The sequence below is a fragment of the Apostichopus japonicus genome, chromosome 15 (assembly GCF_037975245.1).
Source record: "Apostichopus japonicus isolate 1M-3 chromosome 15, ASM3797524v1, whole genome shotgun sequence".
Lineage (NCBI taxonomy): Eukaryota > Metazoa > Echinodermata > Holothuroidea > Aspidochirotida > Stichopodidae > Apostichopus > Apostichopus japonicus.
In genome coordinates, this window is record NC_092575.1 from 1,647,718 (window position 1) to 1,673,335 (window position 25,618).

Below are 25,618 nucleotides of genomic sequence, written 5' to 3' on the forward strand. Positions count from 1 at the left end.
TTGTAGTGTAATCTCCAGCTCATTTGTGACTGGAGGGAATGCTGGGCTTCAGTACTAGTTCTCTTTCCCATCCCCCCCCCCCTCACTGTGCTATTTTTCCTGTGATTTAAAAAGAGCAGTTTTGTAATTTGTGTACATAATACTTCCTGATTTTTACAGAAAGATGAAGATATCGGTAACTTACAGAGGCTGAATGATGAGAGAAAGAGGAAATATTGCGATGAAATCAAGGAACTTCAGGACGATCTCTGCATGACCTACAAACAGCATGAAGTAGAAGTAGGTGGATAAGAGAGTTTTGTTATGGAAGGCCAAAAGTACTCGATACTGTAACACAAGTTTAACCGATTCGTGGCCGATGTGAAAGTATTATTCACAGTATTCTCATTGGAACTGGAAAAGGAAACATGTTCAGTAGTAGAATATCGGAGAATTCTCAGAAGTAAAAAAATAAAATTGTCTTTCCGTTCTATTATGACAATATTCAAGGAATGCAGAGATGCCTCAGAGAGTAGTCTGTCTCACAATTTGTTTTGATTTGATTTTAATTTTTTTTCTCTCTTTTCTTAATTTTCTGGCAGGTAAGTGAACTTACAGAGAAGTTTGAGCAACAGGCTTGTTATGAGAGACTCTACCAGAAAGCCATGGAGAAGAATAAATTACTGGAAGGTGGACTAGAGTCATTCTCAAAACTTGAAGATTCCTTACAGAGAGCTGCCAAGTTACAGGTATCACAACAAAGATCAAATAAACAGCGTTTTTTGTTTTTGTAAAGTAGGAGTCCATGCATTAGTAAACATTTGTCAATCCGTGGACATCAAAATCAGGCAGTTAAGATTTAATCAGAAAGTGAAGTCGTTGTATAGAATAATGATATTTTAACTGAAGGAATGAAAGAAATAAAAACACAATGATGACATCTGGCAACTTTTAAAATCTATGCAGTCAGTCAATATTTCTTACACAATGTAACATAAAAGGGAGATCTTGTGGCATTTGCAAAAGGTCTTTTTAATTTGATGATTTGGAAGAGTCTTGATAAAAACTCATGTTTATATTTGACTTCTTTGTCTTATTTTTCCTTTCTTGCAGTAACCTGCATTTTCCTCTGTGGACAGTTTAGTTCAGATGATAGATATGTTTTCTAATATTTGCCTCCTATAGATATGGTTAGCATAAAATATGCACCTTATGTTGTCAGCTCTAAAGCCTTTTTTTTTAATATATTTTTTCATTTCTTGTTTTCATTTGACAGGAAAAGATGCCAGTGGTGCAAGAAGCGTTTTCGTTGGTAAAATCTCTGTTTGAGCAGACGTTAATCGACAAGGCCAAGTTGACACAGAAGGTTTGTAAATATTCATATTCACAGGCCCAGAGACTATTATTCATGTTTTGTGTCTACTACCGGCCAGGGTTTGAAGCGGTTTGGCGGGGGGGGGGGGGAGGGGGAGGAAGGGGGAGCTGTGACAAGTATCATCTACTTTAGGATACATGGAGAGAGTAAAAAGTATATTTGATTGAATGCTGGCCGGGAGGCTTTTCTACTTTATTCTGTAACCCAGGTTCTTCCTTCGCACAGTTTGAATGCTCTTCATGTAGCAGAATTAAAAATTAGACAAAAGTCTGAATTAATCTTGTCAGCAGCTGTTCACTAAGTCGGAGAATCAGTATTGTCTCAATGTAATCAGATTTAATAAGCGGCTAAATGTCTTTCAAACCTCTGGCTGTATCGTTCATGACAGTTCTGGTTCTGCTCTGATATTATTTTCAGACCAAGGAATTAGATGACAGGACAGAGAGATTCGATCAGGATAATGAGGCAAGACTGACAGAGCACCAACGACTAGTTGAGGAGAACGAAGAACTAACCCTGCGCATCGAGGAAGAGGAGAAGAAAGTTCTCTTTGCCGAGGCTGAAAGAGAGAGAATCCAGGAGCAACTTCAAGAGACAGAAGAAGCAAACGCTAAACTCGAGACGGAGGCAAAGAATTCCCTGGGTGGTAATTACCTCTTTAAGCAAACCTGACGTCACGTTTTGATCGTTGTGATCTTATTTTTAGTGATTCTCTGTAGGTTTTGAAACAAAAATGTAACATTACTGGTGAAATGAGTATAGTCCTCTTTAACACTTGTTTCTTGACATTGAAGACATTTTGTTCTGTAACTATCAATAAAAACAGACATTTAGGAGTTTTGTGACGTCATTTTGCAAAAAAACGATATTTAATCCTAAAGTTATCATTATCTTGCCCAGAAATTGAAAGCTTCAAACTTGAAAAGGAAACTCTTGAGAAGAACTTTGAGGATTTACAAAATGCTGAACAGTTAGCTGCGGCTGACAGGCGTGATGACCAGGAGAGGCTTTCTAGCAGAATCAGTGACCTGGAAACCAAGAACAATGAAATGTCTGAGACAATGGAGAAGCTGAACGAGGACAATGGAAGGTAATTAATGTTTTACAAAGAGTTAACTTTAGAAGAATAGATTTCAAATGGTTGGACATGCCCTGAGACAAGTACCAACATCCTTCATTAATTCCACCTCATTAGACAGACCTAATTTGTTAAAGAGACATGGTTGAGGTGTTAGTGATGAGGCATGGCATGGTTGTGGGTTCATTGCTTTTGCAGAACAGTGTTCTCTGAAGAATACCTGTAGCATAATGGTCTAGCCCCATCACATTCTTTCCATACCCTTCATTACACTTTATGTTAGTTTGTCTCAAGTTCATTAAGACTGAAATGGCAAGAAGCTAGAAAGTCTTCTTTCCATGTGTTACTTTTTATTCATCCTGTTCTTTGCCATGAAATGGGATCGATACAACCGCACAAAGATTCATCTGACTTTTCTTCTTTTTTTTAATTCGGACAATAAGTTGTGATTTAAAGTGATTTTAGCTGAAATAATTAAACTGATTTTTAGTTTTTGCTCTTGGAATCCATTCTATGAATGCAATCAAATCAACTTGCCCTTGGAATCTATTATAGCACTGTGATCTTTTGCAGAGCGCTCTATCAAATACATAATAATAATAATAATAATAATAATAATAATGCAATCAAAGATATTGCCATGTGCATGCAAACTTGTTTCTTTCCTGGTATGATATCATGTCAAAATGCTGGCTGGCTAACAGCTCATCTTCTGTGTATTTCTTCTTTGGTAGACTCATTGGTGAGGTAGAGCCTTTGAAGTTAAAGTTACAAGAAGCTACTCAATGCATCGAAGATATGAAAGAAAACTTGAAGGTAAGATATGAAGATAAGTGGAAGATAATGAGCTGTTTTAATTTGTAAGTTCCCAAATCTTGATAGATGACTATCATTTTTTGTTGTTGTGACTTTTGTTGTTAAATTTCAGTCAGTCTGCGATCAAATCTTTGTTGCATCTTTGAGAATAACGCCAAGTTAATACCAAAGGAAAATTGCAACATCAACAACCTTGCCAACCATTCGAAAGGAATTTTTTCTTGTAGACACCCCCTGTCCCCTCCCCCCCCCAATTTCATCATGAGGCTGCATAATATCTCTTTACCCTTTTAACTTCTAATCTAGAAATCTGAAGATGCCAAGGAATTTTTGAATCAGGAGAGAGAATCCTTGGAAGAATATATGATGGAATTAGAGGAGAAACTAAAGACAATGACCAATGAACTGACCGGCTGTAAGAGAGTCTTACAAGAAGAGAGAAGGACATCACTACTGACCATTCATAATGCACAGTAAGAAATAACACTAAAGACACTGTACGCAGAGATCTGTGTTGGATGGTCTCATGGCATGGTTCAAATAACCACTTGTCCGTAGTAGTGCACCATGTTTCACTTCTTTACCACAATCAAGTCTAGGATCTATCGTTCAGTGTAACCATTCATGAAACCTATAATACTGGATGTGGAGGTCTATGTTATATGGTCATTTGGCATGGTTCAAAAGTGAAATGACTGAACAATTTTTTCGACTTTTTCTCATACAAGTAATACAGTGACATCTTGAGTTCATGGGTTAGGAAAATCCCTGGCCATTACTCAGTTTGAACTTAAAATGAAGTGAGCTGTTTATGACTGGCTTTTTCTTGCTTCAGGTGGTGTAAATTGGCTCTCAATATGTACCTGTCCCTAAGCTGCTCAGTTCTAAATTATCATGCGCTTTTTGCATATGGAATACCAAAACTTAACTTGTACTGCTGTCACGTTCCTTAAACGATTCAGTTTTCTCTCCATTTCCTCACCCCCCCCCACCCCTCTGTAGGGAACACCTGCGAAGTAGTCAGAGCGAGCTGGAACATACCAGACAGAGGGCGCACCAGATTATTATACAGCAGGGAGCACAGATCAGCTCGGCTAGCACCGCCCTGGCGGACCTCGTCGTGAAACTAGATCAATACAACTCAGAAGAGATGGTGACCGCAGGAGAGGTAAGAGAGTAAACTTAGCCGTAGATGTAGAAGAAAAATGAGAAATCTGTGAGAAAATGAGGTTGAAACAAAAAAAAACAGTTTACATGTTAGTGATTTATGTTTTAAAAGTAGAGATACATTGTTTTCTTTTCTTAGTTCCCTATTATTTGGTCATCTTTCAAACAGAAATTTTGCAACAACTTTGGACAAATATATTTTCTTTGCTTTTTCCACATCTAGGGCGTAATTCCACAGAGAGAGGACCAACAGACGCACTCCTCCTCGTTTGTGTTCTCCATCCTCAACTCACCCCGGTCCAGAGGAGACCAGACGACCACCTCAAAGGATTCATCGTTCCGTGTTGGTATTAAATCGAGTGCTAGTAGCGCAAGCAAAGTTGCAAGAAGCTCAGGAGGTTCAAGATCTTCTCCAGAATTCGAGGAAACATCTGGACTCGGAAGGTCATGTGATAGCGCCTTCAGTCTTGTGACACCTGCTAAGATCAGGCCTCCGTCCGGTCGGATGGAGGTCGATAAATCCGTGGCCGAGCTGGTACAGCAAGTCAACGATCACTTCAATCTTCTGATGGAGAGAGTCCTGAATAGGCTGGAGTGTTCCAGACAGACAATTCAAGAACAGGAATTTAAGAGGTTAGTGTCGAGTTTTGTAAGAAGAGGATGGGCATTGACTCTTAACATCATATGTACATGTGTAAAAGTAAGTTGGCCTGACGTTTTGATCCTAGCAGGATCTTCTTCAAAGGCTAAATGACAAGTAATAGTAACAGAAGGGACAAAAACACTCACAGAATACACAGACAGGTTAATGAGCATGGTGAACACAAATATGCAAGGGGATTAGTAGACAAGGGATGGAGAGAAGAAAGTAACAGGGGAAGAGGAGAGGTAGGAGATAAACAGTGGAGGGACAAAGATAGAAATGTGTGGAGAAAAAATGGTGGAAGAGAGCTATGAGAAGAGGAGTGATGGGGGAGGGGGAGAAGGGGGGGACAGAAGAAAAGTTAGTTAGTTTATCATATGTACATGTAAACAGAGGCACATGGATTTTGTTTTTGTGTGTGGCTACAACAGAGAAAACAGTTAGTCAGAGGCAATGAGTAAAACCTACCTCTCAGAAATCTGGTTGTGTGTCTCGCTGTTTATTCTGGAATGTTGATCATTTTAATCTGCTTCCCACACACTAATTAACGGACAGGAATTATTAAATTATTACATTAGCTGTTAGTAATAAGTTGAGCTTTGCTGCATTAATTAACAAGCTCGTTTTTGTGTTTTTCTCTTGTAGTAAACAGTTGATAAGTGACTTACAGAAGACAAAGAAACAGCACAGCAGCCAACTAGGGGAAGTACAAGAAGCCTTAAGAATGTCAGAGAACCAAATAAGACTCCTGAAACAGGAACTAAGGTCAACCAACAGCCGGACATGTGATGATAAAGAGAGGTTGCAGGAGGCTTTACATATGATGGAGATGGGAGGACACGAGAGGAGCCACCAACAGGTGCGTGTAAGGGTAATCCTCATCTGTTCTAATGAATATTCATAGGATCAGTGAGTACCCAAGCTAAGTAGCTAGTTGGGACGATTTTCTTATGCTAATACCACTCCATACTGTCCTCGAGAGCATGCTTCAAAGCACTCGTACTGACAGTATGAACAGTATGGAACCATGACGTGACAGTATAGTGTATACAAAATATTGTCCAAAAGTCTGGGTGCAACACCCATCCTGTATTCTTAAATCATGTTATCCCTGAATTTGGCTCTTTTACTTCAGAGATGGAGCAAAATATGAGCTATGGCCAAAACAGAGTCAATTCAGGACTAGAACATTTGTGAACTGCAACTTTGTGGATATTTAAAAGTACCAATCCTTTTTATTCTTTAACTTTCGTTGACAGAGAATGCAGAAGGAGGTGGATAGACTGTCAGTGGAGTTACACAGGGTGGAGGGAGAGAGAGGACTTTACCAGGACCAACTCGCCACCCTCAGTAGCTTGATGTCATCCAAAGGGGACTCCATCCCTACCATGGCCCTACTGGCAAAAATGTCAACGGAAAATACGCAGATGAAGAGAGAGGTATGTGATAGAGGGGAAGTAATATTCTAAGAACTGAGACAAATCAGATGCAAGAGAGAGAGAGGTGTGTGCAAGAGAGTGAGAGAGAGACAGACAGAGAGGTGTTTGTAAGAGAGAAAGAGAGGGGTGTGTGGGAGGGGAGAGTAATATTCTGAAAACTGAGACAAACCAAAGGTATGTAGTATTCACAGCCAAATAGCAAAGAATTAATGGATGCCTATCTGGAGCTGTACAGGATTTACTTCCCTTATTTAAGTTATTGTTACCATAGTTGAACAGTGTCTGAACCAAAATGGGCCACTAGTTTGTAATACGGATGTCGTCACCATAGGCCAAGCATTTCTGCCAACAGTGTTAAGCGAATGACTTGTTACACTTCCTTCGATTTGGCCTAACACACTTTAATGCATTTTTTCTCTTTTTTTGCTGTTAAATGTATAGATTTGGGCTCACTTTTCAGCATTTGTTTGTTTCTTTTGACAATGGTTTCAGTTTTCTTTTTTTTTAGCCCCCTTCCCCCAACCCCTCTCCCCCTTTATGTGATGCTGCTTTGTGTGTAATTGTTTAATTTTATACTTAAAGACACCATGTCATACACAAGTATTTTGAATTGTTGTAACAGTTGACCATTTCTTGTCTTATCTGGTAGATGAGAGTCTTAGAAGAAAACTGGCAGAAGGCAGAGGCTGAAGTGAAGAGCCTGGATTCCCTCTTTGACCAGTGCGTGAAGGTAAGATACATGACTAACCCGAAGATGCTGGAATGAACTAACACATAATTAATTTAAATGAATTATGATTTTTTAAATAATAATAATGATATGGAACAAATTCTTATTAAAAAAAAAAAACAAATCTCTTGCTTCTGTGACTTGTTTGTGCGGTGATGTACATTTTATGTTAATTGTATGTTACCTTCGGTATGTTTAATTTTACTTTCCATCATTACACAGATGCTTGAGAAGGTTCCCCAACCAATCAAAGATAAGGATAATAATCTGAAGACCCTCTCCAGAATCCTTCTTGCTCCCTGATAATTTGTGTCATCATCGATGGAGGAAAGTGAACCCAAGACTGGTCATTCTCTCCATGCAACCATCGACCACCGTCATCGACCACCGTCAACCGTCAACGCAAGCATTAGAAGAAATACTAATTAGTTCTGATGATTGCAATTGCAAAAAGGGATTATCAATGGTACGATTGTACAGTTTGGGGTTAGGAAATGTATCAAGGTGGTTGCTGACGTACACAGAACTATTTAATGTTTAAAATATTTCTTACAGTCATGTATCAACTAACTTCTTACAGCCAAATATAAATTTCTACAGTTTGGGTTAGCATGCCTGCTTGGTGCTCAGAGGCAACACAAATCTGTTTGGGCGTTCCTTTTATGGTATTATGTATTGTTTTTTACTGTTACTGTTAACATTTATCAAATTGGACATTTTTGACTATTGCAATTGAAATGGACATTATCATGTAGAACTCTTGTATCTTATCTATATATATATGTACACTAGAGGTTAATAATATGCTACAATACAGCAAAACAATGGATATATGTAACACAGTCAGATAGGAAAATGGAATGTTCAGTTGTTGAAGTTAAAGTAATATCCTACATAATGATAGTTAACAGGCATGTTAGCTATATTTTCTACCCAATGTAATCATTTTCTTACTAAAGCATGATCATCACCTTTGTTTGTCTTTAAAAGTAACCAGCCTGTTTAGTATCTTTAGAGTTGTCATCTGCTTGAAAATGGAGGAATCACTATCACCTAGGTTGGTGTGAGATGTTACTTTAGACTGCGAGTGGTAACGGTTGGCATCTAACGACTTCCCTTTGAAGAGATGTTCAAACAAACCAGTGGCCTCAAAAAAAAATCTAAGAAATCAAAGATTGTACAGTGTAGCAGGTTTAAAAGTTACCTTACAGGGTTGTAAGCTATTTTATTATATGTCAGCTCAAAATATTTAAGTTAAAAAGATGTTGTATAAATAGGCAGTATGGCAAAACAGCTACAGGACTGTTTCGCCATACTGCCTATTCTGTGCCTTATCTTGTATAGTTCTCATATTACATAACCTTTTGCCATTTCAAAGTTGTTGTAAAATTTGAAAATACACTTTTCTGTATTCAAAGGAATGGCATTTTAATAGACATTCAATGATGAAACCCGAAAAAAAATATTTCAATTCTAGTCTTGTTTTCTTATTTCCAGTCTATCTTATAGATTTTAGACCAATAGACCAAATAAAAATAATTTTAGACCAAATAAAGCTTGGTCCGTTATATAAAACAACATAGAGTTAAGCTGGCTGCACGCTGCTCTAGACTGTCCTGACCTGAAAGTAATAAGTAGCCCAAGCTTAGATGTAGAGCAAATTTATAACTTAAATATGCCTTAGTATATACCATTTCACTTTCTACACTTCTTTCTGGATCTACCTACATGGGCATCGGCGACAACGACCTCAGAACTTCACTCCCTCATATTTAAAGTCCTGGATCCTTCCTCCCCTTGACACACTAATGAGGATCCATACACTGAATAAATGACAAATGTTAGCTACTTTTCTCTCAGTTCTGATTGTTCAAAGTTAGATTTGTTAAAACTTGCCAGTTACAATTGTAAACTGTTGTAGACAAATCTGGCAAACTTTTGATCAGTCCCCCATTGTTGTAGGCACACTGCCTGACAATCCACATTTACCAGTGTAACAATGGTCAAGTTCAGTCACTAAAAGCTCAACACATAATAAAATGAAAAAACTTTACTTTTATTTTATTAATGAAACATCTTTTACAATATTATCCTTAAGACTTAAAAGAGGTACAATTTAAAATGAAGAAACACCCTTTTGGTAACCGAGAAGGTTCTTACTGTTTGAACCAAATGTTGACATAACAACCAAAGAGAACCAAACTTTTGACGGTAGATGGAGGTTTTTAATTTACTAGCAAATACCAAAAGTACCATCACTTTATCAGGAAAGGAATTCAAAAGTATATATTTAAGGGCATGTTGTGTCACACCTTAAATGAAAATTTGAAGAAAAAAAATCAACTGTTTTGAAATAACATCCACATATTAACTGCAGAAGGGTTCTTAAGGCATGAGTGTAGGATATTCAAACCATGCAATATGCAGAAAAATAAAACTCCACAACAAATCTGTTACTACACCCCATAATTGTCTTGTAGATTCTAACCCTGTCCAGGTGTTGTATTGTAGACTATCCTCATGAGAGTTTTATCCAGGAGACTCAACTTATAGTGTAAAGATAGGGGATATTCTACCCTAGAGTAAAATCTCCATTTTTTGGGGGTTGCAAACTAGTTATTACTGAACTTCCATTTGCATTGCTAGGAGTTATTGAGACTGCAATAAAATTGACTCAACATGTTAAACTACCTGAATTTAGAGCCACACTGCTACTCTATGCAAGTCACTCGTCCCTTACACTGCAATATATCATCGGTCTGTAAACTATTGCGACATTCAAGATACATAAAAAATATCCATCATGTACACCGTCATGTTGCACACATAATGCTGGGGATATTCTACACTAGTGTAGAAACAAAATATATATGAATATATATATGCTTTGTTTTTTCCATATTTTAGTACCAATATTTCACTAGCAAATTTTTGTAAGGGACAAAGGAAAATTTAGGGAGCGAAGATACAATACCCAGAGCCATAGCATCCAAATGAAATAGATTTAAATATTCCAGACGATATAACTATCGAGTTCATGAAGATGATTCAATGGTTAGCAGTGTTCTCTAAACAGATTCAACTGTTTACATGCCCATACAGGATTCTCTCACCTACAGCAGCAAATAAAAATACCAACTGATGCATCAGAATACAGACCTCTTTCAAAAGCAAAACTGAGTACTACACGGCCAGACTTGATAACAATGGAACGGTCCTCTTCTTAATTGTGGGACAAAAAGGAGGATGTTAAGATTCCTCCGATGTGATGATTTGTAACATGTAAAGTGTCTTGTTTAACATTTGATTTTACACAAAGTTGTCTGTCTGACAGTGCGTTCAGCATTTGAACTCCCGAGAGACACTGATATTTTTTGCAAATATTCTAGTCTTTTTTAATTGGTTAGAAGAAATTTTTTACAAAGCTGTGTTCATGAAGTGCCAATATAAATGATATAACATTGTAGAACAATATGAAAGTCTTCAACCAGAACTTGTACTTTTAAATTAACTTGGCTTTCTACACAAATAAATGCCACAATTCTCTCGCTATTCTCACTATTTCTACTAACAATTTATTCAAAATGAATCGATAAAGAATAATATATTATAATAGTCAAATTATTTTCCTTAATCAAGAGCTTAATGTTATAAACTGTCTGAAAAGTTCTCAACCGTTTATAAGTTCAGGTTTTATTTCCAAACAGTCAAGTTTATTAGGTCGCTTCAGTTCCCAAACACTTTCCTCGATCAAAATGTTTTGAAAACATCTCCTTTCCTTCCTGGTAACAACCATTGCTGCTCTCTGGCTTATTCTCTGCTTTGACAACGACTAATGCTATATATTATGTCCATCATGTCCATCCTCGTGGTGAAGTAAGTCGACTTGATCCCCGGGATGGAAATCGTGCATATGCTGCTGAAATCTGAATGAATTAAAATAAAAGAATTTAACAAAGTTAGCGATAAAATTAAGATAAGAAATAAAAATTAAAAAGAACAAAAAAACAGGCAGGAATACCCCTTGGAAAGGATACCCAACTCAAAGTACAAATCTTACTTGTTGAAGCATTCCGAAATGTTGTCCTTCTTGCAAGCAGATATATGCGCCATCTTGTAGAGCACTAGAAATACTAACATGTGTAAGAACATGAAATAACAGAAGGCGAAAAGACGAGCCAACTTGCTAGCGAGGATTGTTCGGCCCTGAAACATAAAAAGAGAGGGACGTAGGTTACAGAAAAGATCATGATTTTATGATATATAAAGGGTGTAGAGCAATTCTCTAGACCGTTTTAATACGAAAAGGCCATTATATTTATTTCTCAACATTGCCATACATTAATCTAAAAAAATGAGAGTTCATTGAGTGACAAAAACAACTTCAAAACAAATTAAAAGCTGCTGCAGAATAGAATTGAAAAAGGTATTGATCTAATGGGGAGGGGCCTAGAGGGGGAGGAGTCTATGCAGATGAGATTTCCTCCCCTTTGAGAAACTGTGGTAACATTCGAGGGTGGTTACTTGCAAAATGGTGCAATATTTTGATATAATGCTGAAGAATTTTGGACTGTTTAGGTAGTACCATCCATACATGTTATATATTTCCGTACTGTACATGTGTACTTGTAAGATAGTGGGAAAGGGGAGGGGGAACTGAGGCAATCATGTGGGGGGAAGGGAGTGGGCTACAGCCCCTCAGAAGTAGACATGGTTGTGACACTGTTGAATGACCTCAGCTGAAAGGTATGTCATTCACATTCATCTAATATTTAAACATGAATATTTAACGTTTCCTCACCAAAGAGATCTTAACAAAAACCACTGCTACTAATAAACAACATCAAGGCTAAGAACAATTAATGGTGTGATGAAAAGTTTGGTGACGGGTGCGGAGGGAGTTAACATCTGTATAATGTTACTGTTAACTTAAGAATACCTTTTGTAGATAGGACCCTAAATTTACTGAGACAAAAATTGCAGAATGTCCAAAACCCCCAACCACTTTCTCCGACTGAAACAGGAATCTGGTAGAACCGTGAGTACTTCCTACAAATTCTCTACAGGTACCATGACTTTGTCATTACTCAATACACTCAGCATAGAACAGGACATACAAAGCAGTAAGACCAATTCATGATGGATGTTTAGTGGTTTAAATATTACTATAAGACCCCATAAAGTCTTAAAACTGACCACGTTGAGAGTTGCTTTATCGAATGGACTCAGGCCCATATATCTGCGTTGTCTTTCTTTCCTACTGAAGGAGTTGAAAGGATCAAGTCTGGCCTCGTACTGACTGGAGTAACGGCTCACCGCATCATCAGACTTCTGGGAGGACTGCAACAGTAACAAAGAAGTGATCATCAAATATATAATCGATGTTTGAAGTAATGCACAAAATCAAGGATAGCGAGGGTAAATGTCACCATAAAGGGCCAAACAGTCCTGAGTCAACATGTTAGCATGGCTGGGCCAGAACAGATCTGACAAGATGGCACACCTTGAGATATATAATTACAGATATATTGCTGCTATCCGTTGTCCCAAACCGTATGCCACGCTCTGAATAAGTTGACTTTCCCTTGCTTGCAAGTGAAGTTTTCTTCTTGTCGCTACAAAATGCAGACAGTAATGAAACGTGATACCTTGTTATCTTTTTATCTATACCTGAGATGTCCATCGCTGCTATGTACACTGTGCTGTGGGTATTGACCGTAGCTGTATGTATTGACTGTACACTAGTGTCTAATTACCGACGGAAGCAAGCTGTGTGTGTATTTTCTGGGATCGATGGTGGTGTCTAACACTTCTGTTACACCTCATTCAAAACTAGGTCAAATTACCGGCATTAGGCGTTTCTTTGTGGGCGAGTCTTCACACCCTTTAAGGATGTGGTTTCTACCTATTGATGCAGGTCAAATCCTACATAGGTTTCCCCAAACATGATTTATTCAAACGGATGGTACCCTTTGTTTCAGATAGACATGAATATTAATTTAAAAAAAACCCACCTTCAAAACCAAATTGAAAAACCTGCATATCCAATTGCCAACAACTCCACTAATTATGCCAAGTGTAACTTAAAGATTCAAAGATAAAGTACATCAATCTGTTTTATTAATTAAAACATCCTCTCGATCCAACAAGAAGTCATATCTCTTTGTCATTTTTATTTAATTTGATTTTCACCCTCGTTGAGGCATATACCCTGAAGTAGTGACAGCAGGGGCAAACTTACCTTTGACGTCGGGTAGCTCTGTAGAAATTTAATTTTCTCGTAGAGTTTGACGTTATCTGATCTCAAGTTATCCACTTCGGTTCTCAGTATCAGTATCTGCTGTTGTTGCTGTCTGTTTTCCTGGTGAAATCGACAAGTAATTATAGATTCATGAATTTCATTTAGAAGATATCTTGTTGAAATTTCAAGGTTTCGATGGTGTTTCTTTTACTAATCTACACTCTTTGACTCCCTGATTTTTGTTTCTCATTCTGACTAAAGTTTGTCAAAGTTTGACTAAATTTTGTCAAAATCTGGCTCACGTTTATATATATGGCTTCACACTTCTACCCCAATATTTCAAACAAAATGCCATCATAAAGACTTTCATTAAATTTTTAAACTAGTTCAATATTAATGCATTTACCACTGGACCTAAAGAAGATGGAAATTAAAAAGGCAATTAAACCCTTCCCTTCTCCCTCCCATCAAAATTGTCCTTATCCCATTCAACTATTTTGATCAAAGGTGTGAATAAATGTTAGCAACTAGGGTATTAAAGAGATTTTCACTTTTGAGCAGTTTCCTCTTACCTGCCCCCCCACCCTCCCCTTACCTGGCCCTCCTCCTTATTTAAAACACACTTACTCAATGAATTCTATGCACTTGAGCTATAGATACTACCGTCTTTAGTAAAGGAGGAGAGGAGGGGAGAGTAAAAGGGGAGAGGAGGGGAGTGTAAAGGGGGAGAGCAGGGGAGTGTAAAAGGGGAGAGGAGGGGAGTGTAAAGGGGGAGAGGAGGGGAGTGTAAAAGGGGAGAGGGGGGAGTGTATAGGGGCCAAACTGATAGCTGGGGGAGATGGACAAGATTTAAGACTTGTTGTCATTTCTTCACCCTTGCTTAAAACTTTCCTTAATGAAAGCTGGTGCTTCCGCTATTTTCTTGTACTTACTCCTTCCAATTCTTGGTTTCGTAGTCGGAATCTCTCCCTCTGACTGGACACGATTGGAAGCAGAGACTCAGCTGCGTTGTTTGAACTGCTAGGGGGCAACTGAGGGCTGGTCCGTTCCATGGGTAGAGTTGCTGCTCATAGAAAAAAGGAGTGAAATACTTGGTTAAAAACAAATAGATTTTATTTCATGTCTTGTGATTTTTTGTTACAAGGACGAAAAAAATGAAGTATGAAATATTTACCAGTGGAGGAGAACTGAACGTACTTAACAATACAAATAACACTGTATGATGTAAAAACTGAAAAATGACACATTATACAAGTGGCTTGCTTTATTTATTCCTGTTTTGCTTTATTGATTGATTTATTTATTTTGACATACCTGTTTCTCTTACAGCTTCGGCTATGACCTCTGCATCTGAGGAAGGAGAAGCTTGTCCCTAAAAAAAAAAAATGTGTTTCATTAATTTTAACGAAAAAAGAGCTCCTATAACACAATGAAAGAATTAAAATGAAATAAGTAACATTAGAGTATCAAATTTGTTGAGCCCTCTGGATAAACTTTATTGGGTTAAAGCTCTTTATTGAAATGCATGGGGTGTTAACAGGAAGTCTAAAGTAACTGTCAATATTGATTAGTTTCTCCCAAAGTTTGATATTTTTTTGGACAGTGAAATACTGCATATGGCACCACGGCATAAAGGGCGATGTGAGTGAGTTAAACTAAGAAGTACAAAGGCACGAAGGAAAGAAGTGATTTGGGGGTATGTTTACCTGCAACGATGAGAGTACAGATCCTAACATTGAGGAAATGGGATAACTTTACTGAGTCAATTTAAGTCCATCAGCATTCTAAACAAGTTTTGGTGTCAATGTCAACTCAATTTGAGTCATGCAGACTTTTCCCACCCAATTGCTACAGACAAACTAAGTTCATTTCTATCACACGCTAAATAATCATAATAATAATAATATTTGATTTTTATATAGCACTTTACACCAGCGATATGGTCTCAAAGCACTTTACAGACGTTATGTTACCCCTGGTCAATGATAACCTGTCCCAGATACAATCCCTCCAGTCGGCAGCAGTTATATAATGCGCCCAATGACAAGTTACCTCACAGGTACCCATTTAATCCCTGGGTGGAGAGAGGCAAGTGAGATAAAGCATCTTGCCCAAGGACACAACGTAATGAACTAGGCAGGAAACGAACCAGCAATCCTTGGATCACGAGTCCGACGCCTTAGCCAATTGGCCACCACGCTTCCATCTTACAAAACTAAATTCTTTGAAGTGGTCTTTAAAATTCCTCTTACCTCTCCCTCGCCTCTGTACAGTGATGTTAACGAGTTGACACTAAGTAGATCTTGTTCCAGCTTAATGATGAGAGTCTTCTGTTCCTGAGTAGTCTTCGTGGCTTCCTCACATTGCAACTTCAACGCCTCATATCGATCTGGTCAAGATGTGAAATTGGAGACAAATATCAACTTAGCTTTTTTCCCTCCTCTTTTACCCAAGTTTAAAGGAAACTGAAATCAAACCAAAGTCAATTGTGATGTACAGTACAGCAGTACAGGTAGGCAGTGAAAATATTACAAGGTATCTATGAATTTAGTTTTGGCAGCTCACTTGAGAGGGGGAAATCAATAGATTATTTTTGGACAGAGAAATTTGAGGAGTTTATCAGAGGGCAGAAGTTTGATTTGATCAGCACAGACCAAACTCTACACTGTCTGATTCATCCTTTAATCATTTTTATTGTAGGAAGCTGGAGTCTTACTTTTTGCAGAAAAAATTCTTATTCAGAATTTTCAATTTCGTATTTAGTTGTAAAAGTTACAAACCAATAATAATACATGCTGTTTGTGTGGCTGCATGCTAAATAGCATTATAACAGAGTAATATGAAGACACAATGAAAAACTCATACAGTGAAAAACTCATACATTTAAAGATATTTATATAATCTAAAATAACTAACTTTTGTAAGTAAATTTTGTTCTGGTTTTACCCCTCCCCCTCTCTTTCCCTCCCTTCTTGTGGCCTTCTAAATGTAGGCCCCACTTAATCAAGGTCCCAGGACCTGGACCCCTTAGGTCCAATGATGAATAGAGGTCCTTGCCTTTGCATTTCCTTTACCAGATCCATTGATCCATGAATTTCTTTCCATATTTGAGTATAATCTATTGGGCACTTGTTTTACCCTTCTGCGATGCCAGCGATGTGACTGGTCATTCTGCGATGCCAGCAATATGACCGGTCATTCTGCGATGCTAGCAATGTGACCGGTCATTCTGCGATGCTAGCAATGTGACCGGTCATTCTGCGATGCCAGCAATGTGACCGGTCATTCTGCGATGCCAGCAATGTGACCGGTGATTCTGCGATGCTAGCAATGTGACCGGTCATTCTGCGATGCCAGCAATGTGACCGGTCATTCTGTGATGCCAGCAATGTGACCGGTTCAAAGCCGATCTGGATTATGATACCGGTGAAGTGTTTGCTTTCACTTTAACAGCGGATGCTACTGCAAGAATCAGTGAACTGGGCATACCGACAGTCTCTACCTACTGACAGTCAGGAATAACTCTTCTGTCCATGAAGTTTATATCCTGTTGGCTATGGAGATGGGACAGGGGGGTGTGAAGGGGGTGGGGGGATTCAAGATTGAAGACTTGGGATATGGATCACAGTACTTCAGGATTTTAGAAACTGTAGAAGACTGTAAGAATTTACACCAGATAAAAAATGAGAGAAAGATGAGATTGACGCAAGTAGTTCATTTCTGTCGTGGATTAATCAATGTCCTGCAAAGAGGCATTTAGAGCTTCTTGGATGCAGCATTATGTACACACTTTATAAATGACAAATGTACAGGTATACATAAATATGTACAAAAAAAATGAAGATCAATGGACTATAAACAACCTCAAAAAGTATGGAAAACATTATCAATAACTGAATATTCATGCAATATTTAAAACTTAAAAGACAAAATGACATGCAATAAAATGACATAAAAGAGACAACAACGAAAAATTGATTATGAAATTGCGAGATCGTTTAATCGATGTGAGTTACGCTTGTTCACATATCTTTCCCATTTTTTTTTTATTTCATAATTTTTGGTCGGAGTAAAAATGGCATCATGTGCAGTTAATTTCTATCACATTCACTCATGCATTAATGTAACAAATCAATTTCAGAGTTATGGATCGATTCCGATGCGAAACATTGTGTAAATAACACCATATAAAAATTAAATCTAGATTCATTGACATGATTAACCCAACAGGTCAATTACCCCATGAGAATGTTTGGTTAAATATGTGATTCAACACGACGCAGAAACATTCACCTTGTCGCTTATTAAAATGAGGCGTGATGTGGCAGCTGTCAATGTATCAGTCAAATGTTGATTTAGTTGGAAAGAGAGCTCGGTGATGCAATTATGAGCCCGGAGGAGCTTGACACTCTATTTGTTTGAAAGCACCTTTAGTCGTTTTGATGCCAATTTTCCATCAAATTTACCAAAATGTGATCTTGGCAATATTTCCTCAAAATGAGTTAGCAATTTAACAAACTACAACATCTTAAAAAGATTTTTTGCACTGAATGCAATGTTAACTCAGCAATTAGGAAACAGTTGCATTGGATTCTAAAAAGAAGAAAAAAAGGACACTTTTTCAGACGTTTGAAGCAAATCTGCAAGTTGAGTCCATTTAGGCCATTTTTCTTCGTTATTTTGAATCATGCTTAAACCAGTCAACTGCATGAAAAAGCAATTGTTATAGAAAATTACCATTAAATAATACTGACTATATTGATGAACAAGCCACAGTTGTTTAAGATCCACAGTAAATAGGATAAAAAATAATGTTGTTTATTTAAAGACCGAAAGGTTGGGTTTACAATGTGAGTTCAGAATAATGCCACAGTACAATTGACCTGGAAAGAACCTGGAAGCTTTGTCAAATGAAAGCTCAGAGACCTGTAACGTACCTAAGGAACGGAGTAAACCCTTGGGAGATGAATGAGGAACAGAATGAAGGGTGCATCAGCCGATCATAATGATGCTACTGCATACCATACTGTACATGCACAAATCTGGAAGCTTTATTTTTAACATAAATATTAGTGATAGCATGTAATATAACTAGAAAAGAAAAAAAAAACACAACACTCCAGGAATGCCAGAGACTAGGTAAATCTCTTGGTATATTTAAGTAGAAATTTTTAATTGTTGGAAGTCATTTTATCAAATCTCTTAGCCAGAAACTTGAGTGCAAATGAGATCATGTTCAAAACTTCTTCGACAATGTTTCCACCACAGGAGACTCTAACCGACAATGACGAACTGACCGCTTCGTTTAACAGATACAATTGTTTGTGTCCAGGGAAGAGGATACCGTGTTGAAAGAGAAAGGAATTTCAGAACTAGATAATGAAGACCTCTCGGTCGATACAAGCTGGTATTAATCCAGTGATGTGTGTTTGTGAGAGGGGCCTTATATAAAGAAGATTCCCATTCAAGCAAAGTTAATGCAGACAGCAAAATCACCTCTTTTTTCTTCTTAAATGATCCTATGTAGCTTACAATTATAAGACAATGCCCTATGTCGTCTCTTAGAATTTTGGGAAGTAAGAGAAACCCAGTTTGTTCGAGAATACATTTTTCCTGGCGATATGAAGCGATATTGGTCATTCTTGACAAATTTCAACCATTGTATTGAAATAACTATTCTTAAGATATGATAGGTTATATGAGGAATTTTTGAAAGTTTTTTTTTTTTACAGACGTGTCTGCAGTCGTGTTTTGCATTTTGCTATTACACATGGACAGTTAATTTCACTATCTTGCGAGATACACCTATTTTCCTTTGGCAGTGTAAGGTTAAGTCCTATGTCCAAAGCATCCCTCACTTGCCAGCTTTTGTTCATGGTATGAAAGGGAAAACTCAAACGAAGAAAAAAACTAAGAAAACTAACGACCAGAAACATTTGAAACCTCTCAATCGAAAATTGGGAAGGCAAATCCAGTCATTAAACATTGATTTATGTTCTTTTTAGTGTTTATAGTGTTTTTACTGATATTGTTCTATAACCAATCTCATTAACATATCCCAGATATTACAAACATGATTTAAGAACTAATATATATGGATTAATTGATTTTTAGACAGCTAACTTCCAGAAACAGACGGCTCTCGGTTGTGAATCCAGGATGCCTGGGTTACTACACTGTACATAGCAGTGCATAACAAAACATCAATAAATAGTAAGAACAGACCATGCACAAGCTTTCTAAACTTTTCCAACTGTTTCCTTGTTTGTGAGAACAAAGTCCTAATTGTAGCACAATTTTATTGCCCAAACAATTTTGGAAAGGGTGGCCATGACACAATCACTGCCGCCCCCCTCCCCCCACCATTCCTTATCTGGATCCAAGCTTGCCTCTGAACAGCTACGAGGGTAGCAGGAGGAGTTTAACAGCTTAATTTTTCTCACCAGCAAAATAAACTTGAACAGAATTTATTTTAATACTCAGACTGCCCCAATAGATGTTTAAAATAATGCTAATGGGTGGGGTGGGCAGGGGGAATACTTGTTATCAATTAAACATGACCAGTTTGTCTAAACCAGGTTACTAAAAACCAGGCTTATTTGAATGTAACAAACATGGCTACAGGTTTTATTGTTATCAACTGCATGTATAAATATGATATATTTATATATAGATATATGAATAAATTCCCGGCTATTTGCACCCCCCTCTGAGGAGATGATAATCTTCATAGAGTTAATCCGAATATTACATCAGGAGGTGAAATCTTGTGGAAAGTTAACAAAAGCTATGAGTTCAAACAGGTAATTGTTTACATGCCCCCCCCATTTATCTTTACTTGTACAAGGGAAATACACCTCACACGAGGCACCCCACACCCTATGGTAACCCTACTGCACTACCATTTGGCAACTTACACACTGTTTGGTCATTTGTAGGTTCTACAGTTACTTTCAGTTTGAATGAAGAAATCACACTGTGTTTGGCAAGCAATTCAGCCTTAACAGGACAACGCTGTAAAAGAGACATGTCAATACAAGCAAATAACTAATAGCACATGATTATAAAAAAATCCATAAGAGAACATGGAAACTTTAAAAAGTTAAAAATGCATGATTGCTTTAGTAGAGGTTTGTCAAGTAGAAACAACACATCGCTACAGGGTAGATCAAATGAAAGAGTCCCCCCCATCCCACTGTGGTATTCGCAGGGGGACAAAACAGTCATTTCCCTATCAAATCCCCTTGGAAATGGTGACATTGTCAAGCCCCAAAGTAGATATTTAATTAAGTAATGTCTGGTAAATGCTTATAATGTTTTTATTATTCTCCTTCCCAACATTTGCTGTGATCATCCTGAAATTTTAACAGAACTAATGTAACTTCTTGGCAAGTACTCACTAATTGACTCCACTTATTTCCACATCATATGAGATTTGAATTGGCATTGATTTAATAAATTTACAAAAAATTGAGGAAAAAAAAAAGACAGAAGGGAAAAAGTCTTTTTATTTTGCTTTGGTAATGCCTCGTTACTGTCCAGTAATTTGCTAGAAAAATACTGTTTATATTGCACTTGATTGTATAATAGCCCTCTTCTGACTACGAGAAAGAAACTGGAGAGACCAAAAAACACAAACGGACAGATGAAAGAAAAGGGAAAAGTGACCTTAATGACACATAAATTGGAAAGAAAAACGGAGGGACGAGAAAAGAACTAACGCAATGAGTCATTTTGATAGAGGAAACACACAAGAGAAACTAGAGATAGATAGACAGACAGACAAACAAAACCTCACCTACAAACAAACAATGACCCAGATGGATCAAAGAAACAATGAGAAAGGAAGCAGACAAAATGGCCCAATTGTTACAGTAGCTCTTTAACTTTGGGCACCTTTTCGTAACTACTCCCCTCGCCCCTCTAATCATACGGCAAATGTATTCATCAATTGGCAACACACATTCATCGTCAGATCTCAAAGACTTCTGACTAACACAATAGATTCGAATTAACCAAAACCTCCAAAAAAGATGGAAAAAAAGTGTGAACCAAGTCGGAAAGTAGCACCAATGAAACTGTACGTCGAGATGTTCGTGTTTTCTCAGTCGTACTCTTCCGTTCCGGATCGTAACTTGATGATGTCCTCGTAGGGATTCCGTGAGAGGCTCTCTTCATCCGCGTCATCTTCGCAGCAGATGTCACCGACCGAGGTCTCCTCGCTCGCGCCGCCCAGCACCGGGGAAGACGTCAAACCTTTAGTTTTTCTTCTCTTCGAGTGATTTAAGTCCTGTGAAGAGACGGAGCTAGCGTCGTCAAGATCATCCTCGTCTTCATCTTTCCGCTTCTCTGACCTCTCTAATTCCTCCTCCTCCGTTTCCATCATGTCTTCGTGGTGCTTCTCTCCTCGCGCCAGATCCTCGTTTGAGGTCGCCAGATCTGCGTTCGCTCCCCGGGTGGCTAAATCCACCGCTTCCCTCAGGGCATCCAGAGCCTTGGAGTTTTCGCTCTCTGGGATGTCATCGCCCTCGACGTCGCCGTTGACATCATCGTCTTCCTCGTCGTCGTGGCTACCGTTTTCCATCGTATGGTTGTCCGAATCGACCGTGCTCGTGGACGGCCCTTCGTTCTGGATGGTGATGACCTGCGGCTGGTCTTCGCCGCTCCCTGACATGATGTAGACGGGAGACGTCGAGTTCATATCGGACTGGCCACTGATCGGGAAGATCGGTTGCCGCTTCAAGCGTGATCTGTGGTTATGGAACCAGTTGATGACGGTGCTCTCCGGTAGGTTCAGCTCCTTCGCAATCTTGTCGATCGCAGCCGGAGCCGGGTAAGCGTCGGCGTTGTAGGAGGCATGCAACGCAGACTTCTCCTCTGGGGATAGAATCATCCGTGGTCTCTTGGGAGGGATTATACGAATGGGAGTTGTCATTCCGTGTGGAGTCAGGGTCATGATTCTCTTGGCTGGAAGACAAAAGAAAATAGGAGAGGACGTGAAGAAGTATATCAAAAAGAAATGTGATCATTCCATCGGTATTAAACACCTTGGTCCATTGAATGCAATCTGTTCAGCTATTGATCAACTCACACATAGCATCTGGGATATTTTTGGCCACTCTTTGAAGGTGATTTTCAATAACCAATTAATCACCAAAAACATTTATTGACGATTCCAAATTCAACTCTGACAAAGTTGCAAGCCAGCGAGTCTTCACATCATTTTATTTTAACGATTGTTTGCTACGTGATTTACTGGAAGCCAATTCTGAAACGTCGTATAGTCTCACTCTGAAACAGAGTTCAGATAAGTAAAAAGGCCATTCTAATGAATTTGAAATGCTTACTTTTTCTCCTCGGTTTGTAGTTTCGGACTTTTTCGATGCTGTTCTTATCTTGAAGCCAAAGATACATCCTGACATAAGGTTCTCGTCCTTTCATGCTCAACTTTAGCCACATTTTTGGCTTGGAGAGCAAGTCACTGACCTGCATAGAAAAGCATGGATGGATGAGATTCTTCCATTAATATTACATGCAAACAAATCACCTCTGTCCATATTTCACAATTACCAGGTACGAAGTTTGCTACATTTAATATGATCTTTCATAATCTTCATAATCCCTACCCCCTTCCCTTAATCCTCTCTTTGTCCCTCCACTGTTTATCTCCCACCTCTCCTCTTCCCCTGTTGGTTTCATTCTTTCTTCTCTCCATCCCTTATCTACTAATCCCCTTACATCTATCTCTTTGTGTTCACCATGCTCATTAACCTGTCTGTATTCTGTGCGTGTTTTTGCCCCTTCTTTTACTGTTACTTGTCATTTAGCCTTTGAAGAAGATCCTGCTATTATCGAAACGTCAGCCAACTAACTTGTACACACTTTCATAATCTTAACATGACTTGATGTAAGTCTCAAAATAAATATTAACATAACACAAGATCAGAGCCACAGGATTACAAACTTTTCACAGGAAAACACCTTTCTTCCCAATGATACAAATGCTGGGTACCGTGATTCTTGTCATATCCATTTACCTTTATCATTTAACACGGATCACAACAAAGTAATTTCTTGCTCTTTATACGGCTTACCACTTTGAGATAACACACTCAAGAGCACATTCTTCTTCAGCAAATTGATCAAAAAACAAATCTCTCCTCCAAAATGCAAAACATACCAAAATCAGCAATCCGCTAATGTTAATTTCTGCAATACAGTTAAGTATGGTTATATTTAAGGAAAATTAAATGTTTATAAAAAATAAAAAATAAAATAAATAATAATAAAACAATAAAATAAAATAAAATAAAAAAATGTTTATAAATAAAATGTTTTTAAATGTTTATGTTTATAACATGCTTTCTACCTGGCCACACTTTAGTACATGTTGTTATAGTTAACCTGGAAGATTTTCAGATTGAAACAAGTACTAACCGAGCCTTGCGTCAAGCCTAGCACCGCTTCGCCAAACGCCCTCTGGCCGAGATTGTTTTCGTGTAGCACACATTTGACCTGTCTTGTCAGTTCGTAGGTGTCCAGGTATTCGATCATGGCTGCTTGTTCGTGGACCGGAGGTAGTTCTGGGGGTACTTCATCGTACAGGTCGTTCTCCCCAGATCTGTGGCTTGCACCAGAGCTGAGGTCAGACACTTCCTGAGGAGAACCACTGGTAGACACTTCTTCCTCACCCGCAGGAACGTCTAGCACTGTGACGACAGATTTAGCAACTTTATCTGTAATGTAAACAGAACCAATTTTTGTGTTCAATGGATTTGGATAAATTACTGAACCAATTTATGTGTTCAATGGATTTGGATAAAACTACTGAAAAACACACATGAACCAGAAAGAATATATTTGACCGCCAAATGATCTCTGACTGGGAGTTATTTTGTCCTACCCAAAAGACTGAAAGTGAAAATTACTCACTCAACAAATGTCTAAACGACCTGACGGATATTTTCTAACATAATGTTCTTTCTCCATGCATTGTCTCCATGTGAAGAAAGCTTAACAAGCGGCATTGCCATACATGAATGGTACTTATGATGTTAACGATAAGTTGTCGTCAGACATACATCATTACAATCTAGGGTAATATAATTTATAGCGAAGATAATAAAAGAATTTTACGACATCACCATTGTTCGACCTCACCAATTCATCTTTAAATTACCTACTCTCAGATTACCTCACCTCCCCCCCCAAAAATAATACAAAAAAAACAATCTGAACTGAGTAGTGTCACATTCTGGGGATAAAAATCAAGGGTGCCTAGAATCTTCAAACATGGTACAGTTGTTATTACAATTCAAATGTGAGATAAGACACCGAACATCTTCTCACCTTGTCTAATCTTCTCTTTTAGTTTATGAACCCCATCCGGGTCATTTAACCAGATGTTCATCCTCACAAACGGTTCCTTCCCCTTCAGGGTCAGGTTCTCCCAGGCTTTGGTCTTCGACAAGAGGTCGCTGACGCTGCCCTGCGACATCCCCACCACGTACGTCCCGAACGGCTCTTGCGGAATGTTGTGCTGTTCTAAGACCTCTTTCGTTCTCCTGATGATGTTGAAAGTGTTCAGTTCCGAGTTTTCGGCGTATTCCTCCGTGGTCAACGCGGCTAACGGCTCTCTCTTGGTCAAGCCGGTGGGAGAGCTGCTGAGACTCTTGGCATAATGGTCTGCCGTCTTCCACAAGGAAGGAATGATTCGATTCGCTTGCGGCTTTTTCCTTTTTCTTTTATTCCCTTCCAGTGACTTGCTACCCGGCGACAACTTGTTTTGTTGGGAATCTAATTCCTGACGAGCTTTGGCTAGGATGTCGTTGATGGCGGCGTCGCTGTTAGATTTGTTCCCTTGGGTTGGCGAGACGGTGGATTGCGCAAGAGCATCAACGTCGACCCCTGTTGCAAAGAAAACACAATGACGTTTTTATCGACATTCTGGGCAAACCATGCTTTTTTTTACCTTCATGTTTTCTCCAAAATTTCAATAGTAGGAATCATAATATTTTCTTACTCCTGCATACTTGTATATCAACAATTCTTTGGCAATTAACTAGTTTTCATGAAGCACACACAGTCTACAACTACTAGACTGTAAACCCATTCTCTTGCAAGGATGGTTTCATCATGCTTGAGTGAGGG

The 25,618-nt window shown here is 38.4% G+C and overlaps 2 protein-coding genes across 4 annotated transcripts in view; one reads left to right on the plus strand and one right to left on the minus strand.

Annotated features, from left to right (window-relative positions):
* The window catches only part of LOC139980788 (uncharacterized), a 36,627-nt gene extending 26,001 nt beyond the window's left edge, over nucleotides 1–10,626 (plus strand). For both annotated transcript variants that reach the window (XM_071992721.1, XM_071992722.1), the window contains exons 7-19: nucleotides 160–279; nucleotides 582–728; nucleotides 1,256–1,345; nucleotides 1,772–2,000; nucleotides 2,255–2,444; nucleotides 3,167–3,248; nucleotides 3,555–3,721; nucleotides 4,251–4,416; nucleotides 4,639–5,048; nucleotides 5,704–5,917; nucleotides 6,318–6,497; nucleotides 7,147–7,227; nucleotides 7,450–10,626. In XM_071992721.1, the coding sequence (XP_071848822.1) occupies nucleotides 160–279; nucleotides 582–728; nucleotides 1,256–1,345; nucleotides 1,772–2,000; nucleotides 2,255–2,444; nucleotides 3,167–3,248; nucleotides 3,555–3,721; nucleotides 4,251–4,416; nucleotides 4,639–5,048; nucleotides 5,704–5,917; nucleotides 6,318–6,497; nucleotides 7,147–7,227; nucleotides 7,450–7,530 (2,157 nt within the window). In that variant the 3' untranslated portion in view covers nucleotides 7,531–10,626. The remainder of the gene's footprint in view (nucleotides 1–159; nucleotides 280–581; nucleotides 729–1,255; nucleotides 1,346–1,771; nucleotides 2,001–2,254; nucleotides 2,445–3,166; nucleotides 3,249–3,554; nucleotides 3,722–4,250; nucleotides 4,417–4,638; nucleotides 5,049–5,703; nucleotides 5,918–6,317; nucleotides 6,498–7,146; nucleotides 7,228–7,449) is intronic.
* LOC139980789 (protein CASP-like) overlaps nucleotides 9,265–25,618 on the minus strand; it is a 43,652-nt gene continuing 27,298 nt past the window's right edge. The window contains exons 12-18 of one of the 2 annotated variants that reach the window (XM_071992724.1): nucleotides 15,721–15,857; nucleotides 14,783–14,840; nucleotides 14,401–14,531; nucleotides 13,469–13,588; nucleotides 12,424–12,567; nucleotides 11,288–11,433; nucleotides 9,265–11,153 (exon numbers count right to left, since the gene is read on the minus strand). In XM_071992724.1, coding sequence (XP_071848825.1) covers nucleotides 11,066–11,153; nucleotides 11,288–11,433; nucleotides 12,424–12,567; nucleotides 13,469–13,588; nucleotides 14,401–14,531; nucleotides 14,783–14,840; nucleotides 15,721–15,857 — 824 coding nt within the window. In that variant the 3' untranslated portion in view covers nucleotides 9,265–11,065. Of the gene's footprint in view, nucleotides 11,154–11,287; nucleotides 11,434–12,423; nucleotides 12,568–13,468; nucleotides 13,589–14,400; nucleotides 14,532–14,782; nucleotides 14,841–15,720; nucleotides 15,858–17,181; nucleotides 22,436–22,815; nucleotides 22,955–23,905; nucleotides 24,205–24,817; nucleotides 25,376–25,618 lie in introns of those variants that run through there. The other variant, XM_071992723.1, reaches the window with a different exon arrangement.